The sequence below is a fragment of the Vanessa atalanta genome, chromosome 30, assembly GCF_905147765.1.
Source record: "Vanessa atalanta chromosome 30, ilVanAtal1.2, whole genome shotgun sequence".
In the NCBI taxonomy this organism is placed as follows: domain Eukaryota; kingdom Metazoa; phylum Arthropoda; class Insecta; order Lepidoptera; family Nymphalidae; genus Vanessa; species Vanessa atalanta.
Window position 1 is genome coordinate 3,266,081 of NC_061900.1, and position 22,370 is coordinate 3,288,450.

A 22,370-nucleotide genomic window follows, 5' to 3' on the forward strand; every position below is an offset into this window, starting at 1 on the left:
ACGCAAATGTCACGAAATAAGAAACCAATAAAAAAAACACACACAATATATTGTTTATCTTCCTATGTGTGTTATATAATGTCAGATATATGTAGACGGACAGACAATCGACCACCTGATGGGAAGTGGTCACCACCGCCTATAGACATTATCCCCAATGCGCCACCAACCTTGGGAGCTAAGGTGTTATGTCCCTTGTGCCTGTAGTTACACTGGGTCACTCGACCTTCAAACCGGAACACAAAAACTTAGTATTGTTGCTTGGCGGAATACTGTCCTGTAATATATTATTTAAACCCACAAAAACTCACCTATATCAAATACTAGTTTTCGACTGCGTGTTAGTGGTCTCTCATCACTACGTAGTATAAAACTAAAGCGCTTCCCGTATGTCTGGCTGTCTGTATGCTAGGCAGTGAGAGGACTGAGAGGTGGTGGAATGTCATGGTCTCTTTCTGCAAAAGTCTAATGTCGCAGGCACCACTGAATTTCATGTTCTCAGATTGTGTTTATAATTCATCTCGTGCTCGGCGGTAAAGGAAAACATCGCGAGGAAACCTGCGTGTGTCTAAATTCGGCCATAATGATCCACCAACATGTGTATCCACCAATCCAATGGAGCAGAATGGTGGAATATGCTTCAAACCTTCTCAAAGGTAAATGAGGCCTTAGCCCAGCAGCGGGAAATTTACAGGCTGTTACAGTTGTATATAAATTTATAAAAAAAAACTACTTATAACAAACAAACCGTCACCCAAAATTAACCTCTTTGAGGAGTAAATTTAAAAAAGTAGCCCGCCTTGGAAGGTGTCTCAAACTATCCATTTTTTTTTTAGCATTAGCAGCCTGTAAATTTTCCCACTGCTGGGCTAAAGGCCTCCTCTCCCTTTGAGGAGAAGGTTTAGAGCATATTCCACCACGTTGCTCCAATGCGAGTTGGCGGAATACACATGCATTAGTGTCAGACACATGCAGGTTTCCTCACGAAGTTTTCCTTCACCGCCGAGCACGAGATGAATTATAAACACAAATTAAGCACATGAAAATTCAGTGGTGCCTGCCTGGGTTTGAACCCGAAATCACTGGGCCATCTCGGCTCACAAATGCCAAATATCTACAAAAATCGATTCAGCGACTAACCTTGAAGACTTAACAGACCGAGTTACTTTCGAATATTTAATATTACTTAATAGATTCAATATTCGCATAATCTGTGACGCATTTGAAGGATCTAATATACTTACATTTATTATAATGAGTGAATTGTATGACTAATAAATGACATTATAATAATGACTCGCTTAACATCAGAATAGTAATTACGTCATCGATATTATCATACTGATATCGTAAGGACAGTATATGACAAGACCATGGTCAGACCTGCTGTCCTATATGGGTCAGAGTGTTGGGCCACAAAAGGGATTAAGGGACAAGTGCATGCAGCGGAGATGAGAATATTGAGAGGAATGTGTGGTGTTACGCGAATGGATAGAGTGAGGAGTACATAAGAGGAAGTTTGAAAGTGGCACCGATTGACTGCACACCTTGGGAATGAATCGCTGTTTCAAATAATTAAATAAACGTCTCCAGGCTGTTTCAAATAACTAAAATATAATTATTTTTGTACATGCAAAATGGTAAAAAAAAAAATATATCCCGCTGAGTTTCTTTCGCCGGTTCTTCTCAGGTCCGAGGTGCTAAATTCCGAACCGGTGGTAGATTTTTTACTATCAATAAGCAAGTGTAAACACTTCTATATTGAATAAAGATTTTTGACTTTGACTTTGGTAACGGAGAAGTTATGTGGAAGGCAGCTATCATGGTATGGGCATGTTATGCGGAGGAATCAGGAACATATTGCGAGGAAGATCTTGAGCATGAACGTGGATGGATATAGAGGAAGGGGACGACTAATGAAAAGATTGATTGTGTGAAAGATGATATGGCTGGAAAGAATGTTACTTGTGAGATGACGTCAGATAGGGAAGTATGGAAGAAGACATGCTGCGCCCAAGTAAATTGGGGTAAGGGCATGAGGATGATGATATTATAAGGACAGTCTACATGGGCTTTAAACTGTTTGCACAGAACTATTCTGTAATAACATTCGAATCTCACCGCAGTACACGATACTGAAATGCTAGACTGTCATTAAATTAAAGTCATCCTGTACGGATTAATGATTTTATGAGAAAATTTGATACTTATAGCATTGGTAAGAACAGATACACACTTGTTACTCCTGTTACTCGACTGCATAGAGTCAGTAACTCTGTTGTGGGGCAATGTATACGGTTCAACAACAGGATCCCAGAAAGCGTCCAAAATGCCTCTGTTGGTAAATTAAAGAAAATTATTAAAGAACGCTTATGTACGGTTTTTATACAATCAGTGAGTTTGTGATTGATAGCACACCTTGGGAATGAAACCTCCTGGCTATTTCTATTCATATTGAATATATGTAAATAATAAAATTCTCAAAAAAGACCCGTCGAGTTTTCTCGCCGATTCTTCTCAGGTCGGGGTGTTTTCTTTTCCGAACCGGTGGTAGTCTTTGATTTGACTATCAATAAGTAAGTGTAATGCTTCTATATTGAATAAAGGAGTTTGAGTTTCAGTTTGTGGTTCTTAATGGATATCTTATATATTAATAGCGTAAGCCGATTTTTGTCCCAGTGATTATGGGACGATGGCTGCACGTAAAGGATCGGTTATGGTCTCATTTTGAAGAGCTCCAGCCGTAGGTGTACTGAAATTTGAGGATTCTTGATTGCGATTCCTAAAAATCTTTTGAATAAACGCAAAGTTTCGCGTGAGACCACCTAGTCAAAAAATAATATCTCATAACCGTCTACGGACTGCCTTTATTAGAAAGAGAGGAAGCAATAACTCGTTGGGATAACGATATACTAAAAAAGCTGGTAAAAACTGGAAGACAATTACCAAACATAGAAAGAAGTGGAAAAATCTGGAAGTAGCCTTCATCCTTACATAAGAGGGGTTCTTGCAAGCCTTTACTTGGTGGTAGGGCTTTGTGCAAGTATCATATAAGCATATATAGTATTATTTAAGCAGTATATTGGTGTTTTTATAAGAACCCAGAATCTCTGGATCTGGGGCTACATATCAAGTTTGGCCAACGAAGCAGTCAATTCTTCGAATTAACGAATGAAGGATATCATATTAATGAATTATCCCGACGTGTCTATTAAATAAATGTATATGAAACAAAGAAATAAAAATTAAGATTAATATATAATATTTAAAAAAAAAAAACCAAAAAATACTTCAGTCAGTGTGGGGCATGTCTTTCAAGAAGGACGTCTATCTCTAACTCCAGCGAAGATCTGTTGATGTTTAGTAAATGAGAAAAACTGTCAACCACCACTGGTAACTAAAACCAAAACTTTAAAAAAAGGCACGGGCAACTGTGACCCCGTGGATGTGGTGTAATAAAAAAAAAAGAATACCTTGCTCACTCCTTCAAGGAACACAACAATGCTGTATTAATGTACGATAGCGCAATTTTTAAGGCAATATCTGCCTCGTACATCAAATGTGTTGAACAAGCTTTCGCCGGAGGGTTTTCCGAACCGATACGACTTGGAAACCTTTAAGAAAAGAGCGTACACATTTCTTAAAAGTCGGCAATGCACTTGCAAGCCTAGTATTGCAGATGTCCATGGACGGTAGTAACTTTTCATGAGGTGAGCCTCCTGCTCGTTAACCACCTATATTTAAAAAAAAGTATATCTCTGTTTGGCGAGAGAATACATGCAGGCATGTTAGGGATCTCCGTAAGCGAAACTGTCGGATATCCGAAATAAATATCTATCCGTAACCGATATAATAATATTGATAGTAATTGTACTTCTTTTTTAAAGCTATAAGTTAATTTTCTGTGATAATACCTGATATTCAATAATGGTCTACAAATAAAGTCAAATTCTCTTACAATTTCTAAATAATCTAAAATCCGTAACCGAAAGTATACGTAGCAATCGGATAACCCGACATAATTTCGTATCCGTAATCGTATCAGAACCCGGTGATATGTTATTCATCTATCCGTATCCAGATCCGAATACGAATCCCTGGTATGACGTATGTGTTGTACCTAGAGGGCACAAAACCCTTTACATACAAGTAAATTTAATTTAAGTGATTTGATGTTTGAATCAAGCTTTTTAATTAGAGTTAAACTTTTTAATTCGGATATTAATTCTGTAAACATCGTTCAAGTACGCGATTTTTTTTCTAAGACCTTTTTTGAACCGATAGAATAATTCAGATTTTAACATTTCTTAAATTGTTAAAATATTAACAATCTTAGAGATAAGATAACAAAGATGCTTAGTCTTACGAAATTAAAAAAATATTTATTTAAAGAACACCTCCACGCATCATGACGTCGTGCGCCTGTAATGTTTTAAATAGTTTATCTTAGAAGTTCTGTTTGGAGAACGAGACTTCTATGTTCGTTTAAAAAAATACAAGTTTATTGTTTCTAACGAGTTTTATCAAAATTATCAACAAATGTACAAATGAGTAATGGTGCAAAAAGCTTCATCAAAAGTATAACACCTCGCTTTATTGCCTCCACTGGTGACAGGAGGGCTGGTTCGTTTTTAGCCCAGAAGATCGGAATTGCGATTTAACGGGGAAATGCTGCTAGCATTCTTGCCGCCATTCCACGCGGTCAAGATTTATACAGTAACTATTTTTAATTCATATTTGTATATATTTAAGCACTAATGTCATCAATTCTTATGGTACTAATAAATCATACACATTGTCCAACGAAAAAAAGGGAAAAACAAATGTACTGATCTGGTTTATATGGATGTTTTGTACTTATTAAGTCGTAGCTTTGAAAAACAGCAATACTTAGTATCTTTGTGTTACAGTTTGAAGAATGAGTGAGCCAGTGTAAATACAGGCACATGGGACGTAACATCTTAGTTCCCAAGATTGGTGGCGCATTGGCGATGTACTTACCATCAGATGGCCCCAAGTCAGCCGAACGATATTCTAACACTAACTAGAAAGCAGAACGAAGGTGATCGACATAGCTCAGAGGATATGCCAGATGTAGTGGTAGTGGCCCGGTCATCTGTCGAAGAACTGATAGCCGTAGGTTCGAAGGTTCTAGAGTGAAGACCGCGAATCGGCAAGCGTAGTGTGTGTACGGAAGGTGGCTGGAGGAAACTGGATTTGAAGGGTCGAAGATCGGGCTCAGTGGAGCGCTTAGAGGATACCTATGTTCAGCAGTGGACTAATACAGGCTGATTATTATAATGATAATGATGAGCTCTATAATATGTCCTGCGTAGCTCTCCTTTGAGTTTAGCCGTGACCGATCAGTCAGAGCGACATCACAAAGAAAACCCCTCCTCATTTACCAGTATTGAACAGCTTAAGTAAGTTCATTGTGACAAATAATTCATTGTTTTGTATATTCGATTGTGGGCGTGAGAGTTTAAAATATAATAATAACAATGCATTTAATTGTACAAGGAAACAAAACGTTTGCAGTAAATGAACAAAACAATGCATTACTGCAAAAAGTTGTCGTATGGTAAACGACCTCCTTGGCGATACGTCCTCACTTGAGACGCTGGGTCAAGAGGAGAACGGGCACGCACTCGGCATCCATGCCACCGGCGAGTCCCACATACCCTCCCTCCCACTTCCACGTGGAACGCGTTCTTCCAGAGAGATAAAAATATAATGGCTAATGACTTCCTTGAGATAAATTAGGGTAGAGAAAATGATATTCATAAATAAATAAGAAATAAATATTGGACAACATCACATAACGTTACTCTGATCCCAACGAAGTAACGGCGGTACCACAAACACCAGACCCGAGACAACATAGAAAACTAATGAACTTTTTCTACATCGACTCAGCCAGGACCCGAACCCGAAACCTCGGAGTGGCTTACCCATGAAAACCGGTGTACACACTGCTCGACCACGGAGATCGTCATAATACACCCTGTTACAACCACAAGAGCTGTATGGCGTTTTTCATAACGTTTAAGTTGGTTATAGAACTTTTGCAGTAAGATTTAACTGGATATGAGTAGTTAAGTGCAATAGTTTTTTTTTTTCATTTTCCATTTATAAATATATGATAATTACGAATTGTTTATATAGTCCAAGAGTCAGTGATCGGCAGACTTACGGTATACCGTATACGACTCCATGGCACGCTCAAAGGAACCCTCGATGGGAATAGTGAACCTCCATTTCACCAACAGCTTGCTACTATACCGTAAGTCTGCCGATCACTTGCTCTTAGTCTAATAGCGCAATGTATAGCTGAGCTAAATACACGCACACTTGTTAAGTGACGTTTGGCGATAGTCACAGTGATGCACACTAAGATTAAAGTTCGCTCGTTTGTTTTAGGACTTTTGTAATGCGACACTCTATCTAGCCATATAAATTATCTATTTATATGACGGAGCATCACTAGCGCCATCTCTTTAATCACGAGGAAACTAAATTTGACAGCTAATCGGTCTGGTTAAGCGTCGTATCGATGGTTGGCGGGAATTTTGAACGCCGCCATTATTGTGGGGTTGTCAACTGTAAGCTCTAACACGTCTGCGACGAATCGCCTTTGTTCCTCATTTTTTTTTATATTGTGTAATTGTAGTTTCTTACGAAAATAATAAACAAATAGTCTATCCTAATAGAGATGGAAATTTGCCTTTATATATAAAATAACATGTCCCGAGTGACTGATTCATCATCGCCGACCGTAAACAGTTATGGCGATGAAATTTGGTGAGTTGGATCGTTTATAAATACCCACTAAGGAAGGAATTTTGGATATTATACCCCTAAGGGGGTGAAATAGGGTTCGAAAGTTTGTACGGAGGTCCGTCATTTTTTAAGTTAGAAACATGAAACTTTATTTTTACGATGATTAATAATAAGTAGATACGAATTTTAACCGTTTCTAGATTCTACCCTAAGAGGTGAAATACAGACCAATGTGGTTTACAGAGATGTCATAAATTAATAATAAAAAAAATATTATTAAAAATTAATTATAATATTTTAAATTAATCTGTAAATATATTCAATTTCCACGCGTGCAAAGTCGCGGACAACAGCTAGTCATTATGGATTTGCATAAAGATTCCGTTTTGATTTGTTACTGGAAGTAAAATTAAAGTGGATATAAGTAGTTAAGTCAAGATTACCATATTTCTGACACCAGAACCCAGGCAAGCACCAATGAATTTGCTTGTGCTTAATTTGTGTTTATAATTCATCTCGTGCTCGGCGAAGGAAAACATCGTGAGGAAACCTGCATGTCAATCGTCTACATTTGGCGCCAAAGTGATTTTTTATTATTATTTTTTTTTGGCAAATAATTTACTTTAATCTTGTTTACGTTTTTTTTTTAATTTTTAGGTACCTTTTTCCGCTCTCTAAAATTAATTCCTTGTTAAATTGTAATACTTTAGAAGCAATCAAGGATCCTCTATAATCTTCTGCACATCTACGGCTGGAGCTCTTCAATATGAGACCATAACCCATAATCACTGGGTCAAAAGTCGGCTTACGCTATTAATATATAAGATTTATTTATTAATATATCTGACAGCGCTAATGTCTATAGACAATAGCGACCTTAAGTATATTTTTATCACGCTTATATTAGCTTCACTCGTAACTATGTATGTAAGTAAATCTTGGAATCTTAATTTCACCCACTTGCCGGTCTTCGATTAGGATTTTGAACACGGTCCGAGTTCTGATGACAATACATGACTAGCTAAGAAACGTCATTACAAATCCAATATGGCGGCCTCCCCGAGATGGCGGACTGGCTGTTTGAAATCCACCTCCATGATGTGGATATCAAATGAAAGGGTTTGCTGTCAGAAATACGAAAAAAATAGTCACGTGATTTAAATCCATCGTGATTGAAAAGCACCCCCATGATATGGGTATTAAATTAAAGAGTTTGCTTTTGTAATTTTTAGTGCGTGTTAAAAGCGTGTTTTTTAGGTTTTTAAACTACTATTTTTTTAAAAAAAAATCTCGTATGTCAGGCAGACATATTGATATTGTATTAGACAAACAACTGTCAGGAGTCTAGTAGAAACTGATTATTGTTAGCCCAACTCATTTGAATATTCGTGTTTGAACACGCTATGGAAAAATTTATTTACGTCACTATACCTGTATGCGAATGAATTAACTTACTAAATACTAACGGCGTACCTGTGACGTCGCTCGTTAGAAATATATTTATGTGATTATATGTGATAATCAAACAAAAAATTTAATTGTAATTGAATTACTCATTTCAAATTTGCTATATTATAGTCTGTTGAAGAAACAAAATGGCCGCCAAGTTTTCCGGCATATTTACGTACGTAAAATGGCGTCATTTCAGTTACGTTGATGATTTTGTCTTTGTTATCGTTATTTCAAAAAAAAAAATATGTTAACCTACTAAACTAAGAACCAGTACCCCTACAAGCCAGTGTAACTACAAGCACAAAGGACATAACATCTCAGCTTTTATACTCTATTCCAACCATAACAGGAGAAAAGCCAAGTAAACAACATTTGACAGCAAATTGACGCGATATCATTGGTCGAGAGCTTGATTGATCTACGATATTCACTATGGATTCGCGAATTGCCTTTTGAACGTTGACGAAACTGTTACGGAATTTCGGAAGTGAAATTAAAGCGGATATGTCTAGTCTATGGGCCAGATATTCACAAAAATCTTACAGCGCTCTTCGGGTTCAATACAATGACGCATTTAGGGTGCTGCTGGGGCTGACTCGTTTCTGTAGTGCGTCGGGTATGTTCGCCACGGCGCAAGTTAACTGTTTCTTTGCTACTATGCGTAAAAGATGTGGCTCGTTAGTACAAAGACTACGGGGTAGCACCAACAGCATCTTAGGTATGATCTCTAATAGACTGGATTGTGTATATGTCAACCATTGCTGTGCCATTTCAAGTGTCATAGAAAAATAATTAAAATACTAACCTAGGAAATAAGTTTTTATTGTTACTAACAAAATGAGTCTTTATGTTACTTGATAAAATATAAATATAAATAAATAAAAAAAAAATAAGTTGTTAAGTGCAATAGTGTTGTGTTATAAATAAAGATATATTAATCGTAAACTCTCAGTAGTGCACAATAGCTGAGTTGTTAGCGAATCGCATTGAATACGTAAATCTAAGGTTTGTTTAACTCTATTCCTACTTCGTTTGGAAGTTAACCACTAGTGGGTCGCCCTTGAAATATTGCGTTTATTCAACAGATTATATTAGGAATTTAGAAACCTATGACAGGTTTTGTTTTGATTTAATTTCTTTGTAAACTGACGACGTGTGCTCGCTCGTTTTACTTTTGTTTTTTTTTACACAGCCATGACGCCGCTCTCTTCCCGGCCAGTAACTTATTTCCGTTGTCTAAAATTAATTATTTGTTAAATCGTAACAATTTAGTAAATTGCAATAAAGAATTTTCTTTATTTTTCTGCACATCTACAGCTGGAGCTCTTCAAAATGAGACCGTAACCGATCTTTTACGTGCAGCTATCGTCCCATAATCAAAGCCGTCTCAAGCTATGCAGGGACCGTTGGGCACCCATGAATTTGGGGCCCTTTTGGTAGATATTTACTACCATGTACAAATACGTTGCTTATGGCCAGGCCTTAAGTATAGTTTCAAATAAACGGTGCGGTAATTTTCGTAAATTCGTAGGAATCTGATTGGTTGTACAATCTTATGGCCATAGTATCATGAAGAGCACGTCTATAGCCTTCAACTTTTAGTATCGACTATCGTCACTAGCCTTTTTATAAATATGTTAGTTATTTCTTACGAATATTGCAATTTCTTAAATATAAATAGCAGACAACGTGAGCACAAACATGTGAAAGAAATTGTTGGTTCTCCGGGTCCTCTCGGGATGGGGGCCCTGGGCACTTGCCCCATGTGCCCTATGGTAAAGACGGTAATGCCCATAATCAATAACAAAAATCGGCTTACGCTATTAATATATCAATTTTATAAACAAACAGTCGTTACGATTATTTGTTAACATACATATGTGTATGTTAAGATTATATCGTCTAACATATTTAAATATCGTGTTAACGTCACGTCACGTTTGTTGACAGTTAACCTACAAAATTTAGAATAGATTTATATATTTTTTATCTTTTTAGATTATGTAATGAACGATTACGAGGAAAATTGTAATAATCTTGCAAATTATATTGTAATAGACAAAGATAAAAATTAATAAACATTAGATTTTGGTATTCCATGCGATTTTTTAACGGCAAATTCAACGTGTACACTCTATTCGAGTAACAAGCGCTTCTGAATCGTCATTTTACGGAACTGTATTATAATAAAACAACTCACATCACATTAACTTCCATTATATTAAAACCACTCGATACATATTTTACTTAAAACTTTAACAGAAAATCCAGCAAATATCCGTCCTTCCTAGTTTGTCCTCCATCTTTTTCTCTCCAGTTACAAAATCCCGCGCTCCGTGCCAGGCAGTACCAGTTCGGGAGTGTCACAATACGGTGTCACAATAACCGAATCAACAATTTAAATAAAAAAAAAACGTATTTAAAAGTCAAAAGCAGTACTAAATATTATTATTTCAATTAAAATTATATAAGTGTATTTAAAAAATCATTACAGTATTAAACTTAAAACGCGACATCAGACTCGCCGAGGCTGAGTCTGATGTCCGCTGGATTGCATTAAATAGGATTAAAAGATTACTTATATATATATATTATTTACTAGCTGTGCCCGCGACTTCGCGCGCGTTTGAATTAAATAAAAAAGCGACTTTATTTATTTAAGCGATTTTACATATAATTCTAAAATAAAAGTAGACAGACAAAAAATTAAAAAAATATATTTTGGTATATGTACCGCGTATACATACATATGCATTTAGTACAAAGCGGTTATTTTAATAATACAAACAGACACTCCAATTTTATTATATGTATATAGAAGATAGGAGCATTACACTTATAATATAAATAAACTGTAACTAGTCTTAATTAGAAAAGAATTAAACTCATTGTTTTAAAAATTAACTCAGTCAAGCACTGAAATACAAATTTTTAATGTTAATAAATTAATATTTACATTAAAAAGCCGAGATAATGAGCAGAAATGGCCCAGTGGTTAGAACGCGAGCATCTTAACCGCTGATTGCGAGTTCAAACCCAGGCAAGCACCACTGAATTCTCATCTCGTGCTCGGTGAAAGGAAACATCGTGAGACCTCCGCGTGTCTAATTTCAATGAAATATGGTAGCTTCCCACCTTCTCAAAAGCCCAGCTGTGGGAAATTACAAGCTGTTACGTTACATTAAAAACAAAGGGGTTAACAGGGGGTAAGGCTCGACTAAAATGTCACATCTCAGCAAAGGTAGATGGGTGGAAAGATTCCGACACGCCTCACGTAATCAGTAGATGACCCTTATGGGCCTACGCGTCCCTGTGTAATTATGGATATCACAAATTTGGTTTCGCTCGACCCTAAAATGTACGCAGCGTAATAGTTAGCATAACAATCAATGGTGAGTCGTCGGAAATGTCAATTGTTTTAAGCCAGCCAGGAAGTGTTGACCGGAATTGAATGAACGGTTGACATAGAACAGTTCTAATCTGATTACGAAATCAAAGGGATATAACATGATCGTTACACAGTATAAAACAAAGTCGCATACCGCTGCCTGTCCCTGTGTATGCTTAGATCTTTAAAATTACACAACGGATTTTGATGCGGTTATTTTTAATAGATAGATTGATTCAAGAGGAAGGTTTATATGTATAATACATGCACAATATAGTTGAGAAACACTGATAATTTTTGAAGTTTCTGAAGTGATGTCGTAACATATTTTTTTGCGCTTACATTGCAAACGCTGGCTGAACCCTACGAGATAGATCAAAATAATGTACTACAGTATTGAACACCTTAAAAAGCTTTTCAAAAATGTCCAAGATGGTATATGTCTATCTCTTAGAGATAGCCCACATCAACCATTTTTTATACTTTACTTTTTACGATAAATAATGGCTTATTTTCGAAGCGATTGTAATTAATACAGCTTTAATCCTTTTCCAATTAAGTACCTTAAATACATTGTGCATTTAATATAGATCAATATGGCTCTTTACAGCATTTAATTTAAATGAATATTTTCGAAGATATCACAGATTTAAAACGCAGGGACATAGCGGTTTGTATTGTTTAATGACAAGAAACTGTGAACGCTGTCAGACATTCTGTAGTATATTTAGTATCAGCATTGCATCCGTGCGAAGCCGGGGCGGGTCGCTAGTTTGCATTTTTAAATTTATCGTTTATTATTTATTTTTTTTACATTTTTTTTAAGTATTATTTAATTCAAGTAACGACATTTATTATTTTTATTAACAATCGTTAGAATCAAGTAATTTTTCGGTCTAACTGTAATTTTCACATGTAAGGTCGATTTACAAATTAGAAAAAAAAATTTAAATATCATCTCGCTGTCCGTGTATCAGTGCTACATCGGAGTTGAATTTGTAATTCTTAACCAAAGAGCTGAGATCGCCCAGTGGTTAGAACGCGTGCATCTTAACCGATGATTTCGGGTTCAAACCCAAACAAGCACCACTGAATTTTCATGTGCTTAATTTGTGTTTATAATTCATCTCGTGCTCGGCGGTGAAGGAAAACGTCGTGAGGAAACATGCATGTGTCTAATTTCAACGAAATTCTGCCACATGTGTATTCCACCAAACCGCATTGGAGCAGCGTGGTGGACTATGTTTCAAAACATTTCCTCAAAAGGAGATGAGGTCTTAGCCCAGCAGTGGGAAATTTACAGGCTGCTAATGTAATGTAAACCAAAGAAGAGATATTTCCGATCAAAGTGGTCAGTACGACAAAACGCCATATGTAAGGATCCAATAGTAATTCTTAAAATAGATTAAAGTCTAACTTTATTTATCTTAAAGAACAAATTTTAAATGTTTAACGATCAAGGAAAAAATTAACGGCCGCGTCTGTCCTTCGACTCGTTTCATAGAGTTCCACGTTAGATCGTAAAAACCGGTATTCGTTTCCGATAAAAAATTAAGGCGTTTGAAACACTGGTTACATAAAAAAAATGATTCACTGGTCTGGTGATCTTGTGATTTTATTATGAAAGTAATTTATATTTTATCAAAGCGCATCAAATATGATGCGGAATAATTTGACTAATTCGGTAGTTGAGTTATAAATTGGTATTTTAGTTTTATTTACATTGGGTATTATTTTTAATTAATTTTGTGTGAATTTTAATGAGCGAACTTTAGTCCGAATTATATCATGTTCGAATAAGAATTTCCAACAGCTTGGCTTTGTGGTCATTTTATTTCGGTTGTTTTTAAATAAGTTCCTAGTTGTTATACATTTTTTGAGAGCTGATAAAACGGTTATATTTTTAAAATAATCAGCAGGACAAGTTTCGTAACGATTTTTTTTGTTTTTAAGGCATTTTTGTGGAAAAAAATCAAAAAAATATCTTTTTCCGTCTCGCATTTTTAAATTTGGACCGATAATTATTGTTTTAATATTGGCAATTAACCAATGTTTATTCGTTTTTATAAATCAGAAGAAAAAAATAGATTTAAATTGATACTTTTTTTTAAATAAATTTTTGAAGTTGCATTTTTGACTTATTTTGAAAAAATCTAAAAAACGTGATAACTCAATAATGGTTCACTTTTGCATCATGCATATGGGGGTTAAAATTGTTGCAAACAATCACCCTTATTACCTCCTAACGGGAATACGTCGAATTACCAATAACCCTGTATATGTATGTTATGTCTTCTGACTGGAAGTCAACAAGCATTAACTCCACGCTTTTTTATTATCAATATAATCTTGTATCGAATAATATGCCTTCTTTACTAATCTATTTTTTACAAATGATTTGAATTTATAAAACGGCAAAGTTAAAAATGTCTTAAATAACTAGACGGATAGAAAACAAACGAGACTATTATCTGTCGTGTGACAGCAACAGCTTGTCACTTTAAATGTCAAAGTACTTTACTAGTGTGCGTGTACTGAGTGGATAATTGTTATTGTTTTTCGACGCGTTCTCAGCTTTGATAGTCTATCTATAGCCTATTCCAATCGAAGTAGGAATAAAGATAAACAAACACGTACATTCACGTTTTTCATGCAATTTTCTAATAACTCGGCTGTATCGTGTACTACTCGTAGCTACTAAGAGCTTATGATTAATATATCTTTATTTATAATACAACACTATTACACTTAACTACTTATTTCCACTTTAATTTTACTTCCAAAATTCCGATAACAGTTTCGTCGACGTTCGAAACGCCAGTTTTTCGCCACCCATAGTGAATTTCATAGATCGATCGAGCTCTCGACCAATGATATCGCGTCAATTCCAAACTACTGAACCAGTGGCGTAGCATAGGTCACTAGCACCCGGTGCGGATTCCAAATTTGCCGCCCTCTTATTTTTGCAATCCTTATCGAGTTTGAAGACGAAATAACTGGTGGTTTTCGACATTTTGGTAGTACGAGAAATCTTTTGACAGATTTACGCATGTAAATTGACGTTTTCGTTAATTTCTTATCAAGTTTGAACTCACTTAATTTATTTAGGTGAGAGCAAGTGAAACTTTATTTTGAAAATTAACTATTAAGCGTGGGAGCAAAAATTTAATTTCTTTAAAAAAAGTTAAATTTCCGCAGCGCCACCTTCGGCAAAGTGCCGTCCGGTGCGGACCGCACCCTCCGCTCCCCCCATGCTACGCCACTGTACTGAACCGAATTTGATGAAATTTTGGTATGAAGTAAGTTTAAACTCCAAGGAAGGACATAGACTACTTTTATGCGTAACATCTGACAACCAACCCCTTTTTTTCTCGCTGGAAAAACGCGATAGGTGTCACTCACGTGGACGTGAGGGTGAGGTGAATGTGTAACTCGCTGGTGCCCAATATGCTTGCTACCCGGCACACCGGAATACCCACTAAAAAACCAGCGGTACCCTCTCCGCCTCATCGGCGGGCACCACGGGGTCGTTTTCGCATGATACCGTGACGTGACAACCAACACCTAGCTTTATATCAAGATATTATTATATTATTAATTAAAAACATCGTTAAAAAAATGTTAAAAGGTGCTTTGGAATTGTCATTTTATAAGATTAATTAGACAGACCTATTTCCGGTTCGGAATGTAGATAAAACCGGTACGCGGTATTTTTTGCTATAGTATTTTTTTCACTGATTAATAAATATATATTCATTTATTATCTATAATATCATTTGTTCATATAGCGTGGAAACCAACGGATAATTATTTAAATATATATATCGTAAATAGCGTAATGGTTTACGGACCCCTTGGGATATTGTCGCCCCCACTCCTAACACAAGTGATAAATTAAAGAGGAATGGTAAATAGGAATATTAGCAATTCCTTAATTAATTAATTGCGACTAAATACTAAACTGATAAAAATAGTGGCCAACAGTTGTCTAATCCACGCACACTGTCAAGTATGACATTCGGCGTGTGTCAACCGTATATCTCATCTAGAACATCTAGACATTAAAGTTGACTGGTTTGTTTTAGTTCTATTGTAGTGCGACACTCTTACTAGACATTTAAACAATCTAAGTATACTTATATTTGTTAACATAAGAATTGATAACATTAAGTGCTTAAATATATACAAATATGTATTAAAAATTGTGACTGTATAAATGCGTGGAATGGTGGCAAGAATGCTAGCAGCATTTCCCCGTTGAATCGCAACTCCGATCCTCTAGGCTAAAAACGAACCAGCCCTCCTGTCACCAGTGGAGGCAATAAGGCGAGGTATTATACTTTTGATGGAGCTATTTGCACCATTACTCCAAGAGCCAATGCAAATGAGACAAAAAAGTAATTTACATAAACCAATATAGTTACAAGTATTACGTTATAAATGTTTAATGTTAACGTTTCCCTCTTTTTCTCTTTTAGATCTTTCCCTCTCTTTCTTATTATATCCGTCTCTTTTTGTCATGTAATTATTCTTAAACCCAGTTATTTTTTTTATTGTCTGTTATACATAAAATAGAACGGATGGTTCCTACCGGATGTTTCACGACACATTTAGTTTTGTAACAAACCTACTGCATGACTGGCATGTCAAAATTTCATATAATATTTTATTGTTCCAGGGAATGAATCCTCGTCTGGCGTTCGCCATCGTTTCCTCAGCATGCTGGTCAGCGTTCCAACACGGGTACAATACAGGAGTCTTAAATGCCCCCCAAGCGGTAAGTTTATTATATTGCTACAGCCACTAATAAACCTTCCTGCTGTTATTGGCCCTAATGGCCTTTACAGCATCATTAGACCTTGTAATTTGAACCTTTACAGGTAATCACGTCCATCCCGAGGACGTTTCTTATGAGATCGCATCTCGGACGTAGTCGGTGGAGTGTGGAGCGTTTTGCTCGTTTGCGTGACGTCACTAGTCGGGGTGTAATAGTTTCCCTACTAAAATATTTTGTGTATATTATTTGCTGTTGTCTCAACTGGCGTATACAGCGTTACCAGGCGTGGGAGCGAGTTAGTACTTAGCCTTGAAGTTAGAGGCGTTGGCGATACTATCGTCTTTGTCGTAGGGCTCAGAGTACGCGCGTTCTATGGGCGCCTCCTGTGAGACTGGACCTCGACTTAGATCGCCGTCGATTCTGGAGGGAGGACATGTATGCTCTGAGACCCGTCATACGCCTAGGCGCGGACGGTCGATAATAAATGTCCTACAAAGTCTCTTCTAAGGGCTATATATACATTGTTGTGAACCAAACGTTAGCGCGATTCAGAAAATTTTAGACAATATTAATTAAATCTTAAAAATTATGTGTTTATTTCAGATCATGTCAGAATGGCTTCAGAAGGAGGCGTTGACGGGAACAAATGTAACGCTACCAGCGAAAGATGACCCGAAGGTGACAACAGTGTGGTCGATCGCAGTGGCCATTTATTGTGTGGGGGGTATGATTGGGGGCGTCATCACCGGCGTCATCGCTGACAGGTAATGCCGGTCTTGACAGACAAAATAATTACTAAAAATGTGTCTCCTCCATCGCACGTGTCATTGGCGAAATAATCTGTGAACTCTTGGCACAAATAAGAGCCAGAATAAAAAAAAAAAACTTAAAATAATGAACTGTGTCGTTGTTCTAGTAGATATCTATACATATAATAAAATTGTCTAGTCTAATAAGAGTGTCTGTTTGTAATATTAAAAAAACCGCTTTTTACTAAAAATGCACGGTGCTTATACCAAATTATTTTTTTTTTCAATTTTTCGGCTAATCTCTGGAACGACTGGACCTATTTTGACGGGACTCTCACTGGCAAAAAGCTGATCTAATAAGGAGTAACTTAGGCTACAACCTAAACTTTTTGTTAAATTTAAACGTGCATGAAGTCGCTAGCACAGCTAGTTGGGCCATACGATTGACGACCTCAGTGGTCGAGTAGTGTGTACACCGGTTTTCATGGGTACGACACTCCGAGGCCCCGGGTTCGATTGCCGAGTCGATGTAGAAAAAGTTCATAAGTTTTCTATGTTGTCTTGGGTCTGGGTGTTTGTGGTACCGTCGTTCTGATTTTCCATAACAAGTGCTTCAGCTACTTATGGGATCAGAGTAATGTATGTGATGTTGTCCAATATTTATTTGCTTAAGACGAATATGACGCGAATACTTTTACAGATTTGGAAGAAAAGGTGGTTTACTCCTAAACAATGGTCTGGTCTTCATCGCAGCGGCGCTCCAAGGTTGTGCGAAGTTGGCGAATTCATCTGAAATGCTCATCGTTGGAAGGTTAGGTGACACTTATGTTGAAATGAATTTATTTGTGACATTGTTACAGAATAATATATGACGGCGCATGATGCGCCATCTTGTTTATTCATACTGTTTGGAAAACAGTATCAATGGGAGTTGAATGGCGCTCTAGTGAAGCGTCGCGTCGATGGTAGCGCGGCAGCCATCTTGGATCGACAGTTACATTCAAGGGTTCCCGCGCACCACGTTTGTGACGAATCGCTAATTTCCAACATTATCTTTATTCTTTTGTGATAGATTCAGTGGCGTAGCTAGGTGGACAAGGGCCCCGGTGCATAGATGCACCGATGCAGATGAAAAAGAAACGGGCTCTCACCCCCTCTTTAACTAATATTGCGCTTCAAAATTATAGATAGGAATAAAAATAGGATAAAGGATACATTGAGACGAACATTAGTAGGCTAAATCCATATGTCATATCTATTCAAAGCTTAGGTTAGAGGGCCCCCTGAGTTCCGGGGCCCTGGTGCACTGCACCACCTAGCCCTACGATAGCTACGCCACTGGATAGATTCAGTGTTTTTGTAAATGATTTATTAACGAATCGATATTGATGACTATTGTGAATATATCTGTGTAATTGGCTTAATTAAAAACTAACTAAATTAATGGATCGTTCATATAAAATCGTTTGAATATACGCCCATTTATCTCGAATAATCCCAATATTGCCAATAAACTGTCTATATGTATTTAAAAAAAAGGGCGCATTATATTCTATATTAATAATATCGTGCAGGTCTACGGTAGACCCGATCAAAACCTATCCACAATTATAGCTTTAAAAAATAATTAAAATTTAGTCAAAAACATATATTCGCAAAATTCGTATAGTCGAAATATTTCGATATCAAATCCATGAAATTCAATAACATTACATTTATATTACGTTAGCAGCCTGTAAATTTCCCACTGCTGGGCTAAGGCCTCCTCTACCTTTGAGGAGAAGGTTTGGAACATATTCCACCAAGCTGCTCCAATGCGGGTTAATGGAATACACATGTGGCAGAATTTCTTTAAAATAAGACACATGCAAGTTTCCTCACGATGTTTTCCTTCACCGCCGAGCACGAGATGAATTATAAACACAAATTAAGCACATGAAATTCAGTGGTGCTTGGCCTTTGGTTTTATCGAAATTATCAGTTAAGATGCACGTGTTCTAACCGCTGACAGTTCAACGGGCGGCCATGTTTGACGTCTACGGGTGCGTTCAGAATGTGTGTGTTCAAATAATAATTTCATTTCAGGGAACGGTAGTTGGTATATGTATATTTATTAAGTTCTATTTATATACCCGAGCGAAGGCTTTCATCTAGTATTATAATAATAAGTAGGTAATAAGCAACGAAAAAACTTCGCCATAAACGACTGGGTAACTGAAGTCAGGTATCATAATGACTCATGTATTCCAGGTTGATAATCGGAGTGAACAGCGGTCTGAACGCAGGTCTGACTCCGATGTACCTGGCGGAGATATCTCCTGTTTCGTTACGAGGATCGGTGAGGATTGATAAGTTATTTTATACGAAGTATTTTATTGTTGCCATCTTATTCACTAAGAAATAATATTTTTGAAACGATGTTCTTTAACGCTTACAGTAAAGTGAACTATTAAATCATGTAAGGGAAAACCCCTTAAGCCCCCTCCAAGAAAACGTCCTTTTTTTAGAAAAAAAAAAATTAATTGAGCGTAAATGACAACAAAATATTTAAAAAAAAATGGATCTGTATCAAAATAACTTATATACATCGCAACGCCGGTACGAGACCGCAAAAAATTAAAAAATGAGTTAAATGCGTAGTTAATAAGTGCCCTGAAGCAACCCTTTACTTGGGGCAATACCCGTAACACATACTTTCGTAGTACCCATAGTTTCTGTAAGATGGCGTGAGTGTCATTATGGTTTTGGCGCGAATCACGGCGACGCTTGGGGAATGTCAAAGTTTTAAATGCTTCTCCCGAAAAATTGCATTTTCGAAATTAATAAAAATATGTCGCATCCTCTGCACGTTCGGGCTCAGATCGCTCTTCCTCCATTACTCGGTGCTCAAATAAACCCGTTAACGGACTTCTCAATATCTTATTTTACGGAATAAGATCGGTAATAACAAATGAATACATGACAGCTCCATCAAAAATGCAGTGTTGCCGTTTCGCAAAATCGATTCCATCCAATTGTCCACTTGACATTTCGACATCGAAAATTTATTAACTAGCAACACCGGGCATAGTACTTGATCGTATTAGCAAATGGCGTTGCTCGTTCCTCGACACCTATATGTGGGAATGTTAGGTGTGTGATTGGGAGGTACAATGTGAGAGCGAGAGTATAATAGTGTAATGATGACAGAGACAGCATGACAGAGACTTATGTAGGTGTGAGCGAGAAGGAGAAAGAGGAGACACGATGGCGGCACGACGTATTGAAGTGTAACGTACTTTTTTGTAAATTCGAAGCAAACAATATAAATTGTGGTTTCTTTCAATCCTACATCCCACATATATGTATATATACAAACATATAAAATTATGAATAAAGTTTGTACACGGTCAATCAAATCGAAAACAATTTCAGATCGGAACGGTCTATCAGCTGGTGATCACAATCACGATACTGTTATCTCAAGTCTTAGGACTGGAATCAGTGTTGGGCACTGATGGCGGTTGGCCGTTGCTGTTGGCGCTGGCCGCGATTCCAGCTTTGATCCAGTGCTGCACGTTACCGCTTTGCCCTGAATCCCCGAAGTATTTACTGCTGAACAAGGGTGCTGAACTTCACGCTCAAAGGGGTGAGTGTAAAACATCTATGTATTGCAATAAAAATAAAATATTAATATGATAATGTAAGCAAGGGTTGTTTATTATTAAATTTTTTATTTGATTGTAAAATTATATTTTATTCTTAGTTACGATTCTTGAATATGTACTGTAAAAATAAATCCCCTTTATGTCACTGAACGTGTAGACAAACGTTATTTAGCTGACAATGACTATATTTCTTAAAATACAATTCGGTAACTTTTAAAATATCGCTTCCCGCGCTTGATAACCAACCGCCATCTTGTTTTGATGCCCCGCTCCTCCGAGCGGCCACCAGTGTGCCCAGTTCATAAAAAAAATACATTTTCCCGGTAAAGATACTTTAAATTTAGGATAATTATTTAAAAAAAACCTTACAGTACTTTAAGTATTCTGTGTATGTACATTATTAGAATCATTGTTGCCTGCCGCTGCCGTATGCGTAAGAGAAAGGGAAGCCAGACTGACTGGCGCCGTGACGCGTTACGTACCGAAGCTGTTTATCCAATAAGAAGTTATCACATCAAAATTAAACCTTACAGTAGTCGCATATGATGTTTTAACATTTGACATCTCACATTGGTATTAAGTAATATTAAGATTATCTTATGTGGCCAACTGAAGGCCAACTCCAGCATCGCTTGCTTATTGGTCGAATCAAATACACGCGTCCAGGCTTCCCGTTACGTCCGTCCCTTTCCCGTAAACACACACAGCTTGCGTCAAAGCGAGAGGGAAGAGTAATATTAAGATTATCTACGGAAGCTGTGGCCAAATGAAGGCCAACTCCAGCATCGCTTGCTTTTTGATCGAATCAAACACGCGCCCAGGCTTCCCGCTACTTCCGTCCCTTTCCCGTAAACACACACAGCTTGCGTCAAAGCGAGAGGGAAGATGTTACACGTCGAAAGACAATTATAAATACATTGTTGAGCCGAGATGGCCCAGTGGTTAGAACGCGTGCATCTTAACCGATGATTTCGGGTTCAAACCCAGGCAGGCACCACTGAATTTTCATGTGCTTAATTTGTGTTTATAATTCATCATGTGCTCGGCGGTGAAGGAAAACATCGTGAGGAAACCTGCATGTGTCTAATTTCAACGAAATTCTGCCACATGTGTATTCCGCCAACCCGCATTGGAGCAGCGTGGAGGAATATGCTCCAAACCTTCTCCTCAAAGGGAGAGGAGGCCTTTATCCCAGCAGTGGGACATTTACGGGCTGCTAATGCTAAAAAAAAAAAAAAAAATACATTGTAAGGATATCTGGATGTTTCTCGAATGTACAGCTTGTAAGAAATAAATTATTTATGCAGTATTTTATTTTTATTTTTTTAGCTCTAAACTGGTTAAGAGGCGACGTCGCTGTCCACGCTGAAATGGAAGAAATGCACCAGGTAATATAATAATTGAATACTCTTATTGAATACATCTTCCCCTCTAATTGGGAGGGAAAGGGTTAACAGCTAATAATACTTGGTGGTAGGGCTTTGTGCAAGACCGTCTGGGTAGGTACCACCCACTCATCAGATATTCTACCGCCAAATAACAGTACTCTATATTGTTGTGTTTCGGTTAGAGCGTGA

General features: G+C 37.1%; 1 protein-coding gene across 1 annotated transcript in view; it reads left to right on the top strand.

Moving 5' to 3' along the window:
* Nucleotides 1-22,370, top strand: part of LOC125075277 (solute carrier family 2, facilitated glucose transporter member 1-like) — a 31,373-nt gene that overhangs the window by 3,003 nt on the left and 6,000 nt on the right. The window contains exons 2-7 of the mRNA XM_047686992.1: nucleotides 16,299-16,397; nucleotides 17,001-17,161; nucleotides 17,847-17,957; nucleotides 19,397-19,484; nucleotides 20,561-20,774; nucleotides 22,123-22,181. Coding sequence (XP_047542948.1) covers nucleotides 16,299-16,397; nucleotides 17,001-17,161; nucleotides 17,847-17,957; nucleotides 19,397-19,484; nucleotides 20,561-20,774; nucleotides 22,123-22,181 — 732 coding nt within the window. The remainder of the gene's footprint in view (nucleotides 1-16,298; nucleotides 16,398-17,000; nucleotides 17,162-17,846; nucleotides 17,958-19,396; nucleotides 19,485-20,560; nucleotides 20,775-22,122; nucleotides 22,182-22,370) is intronic.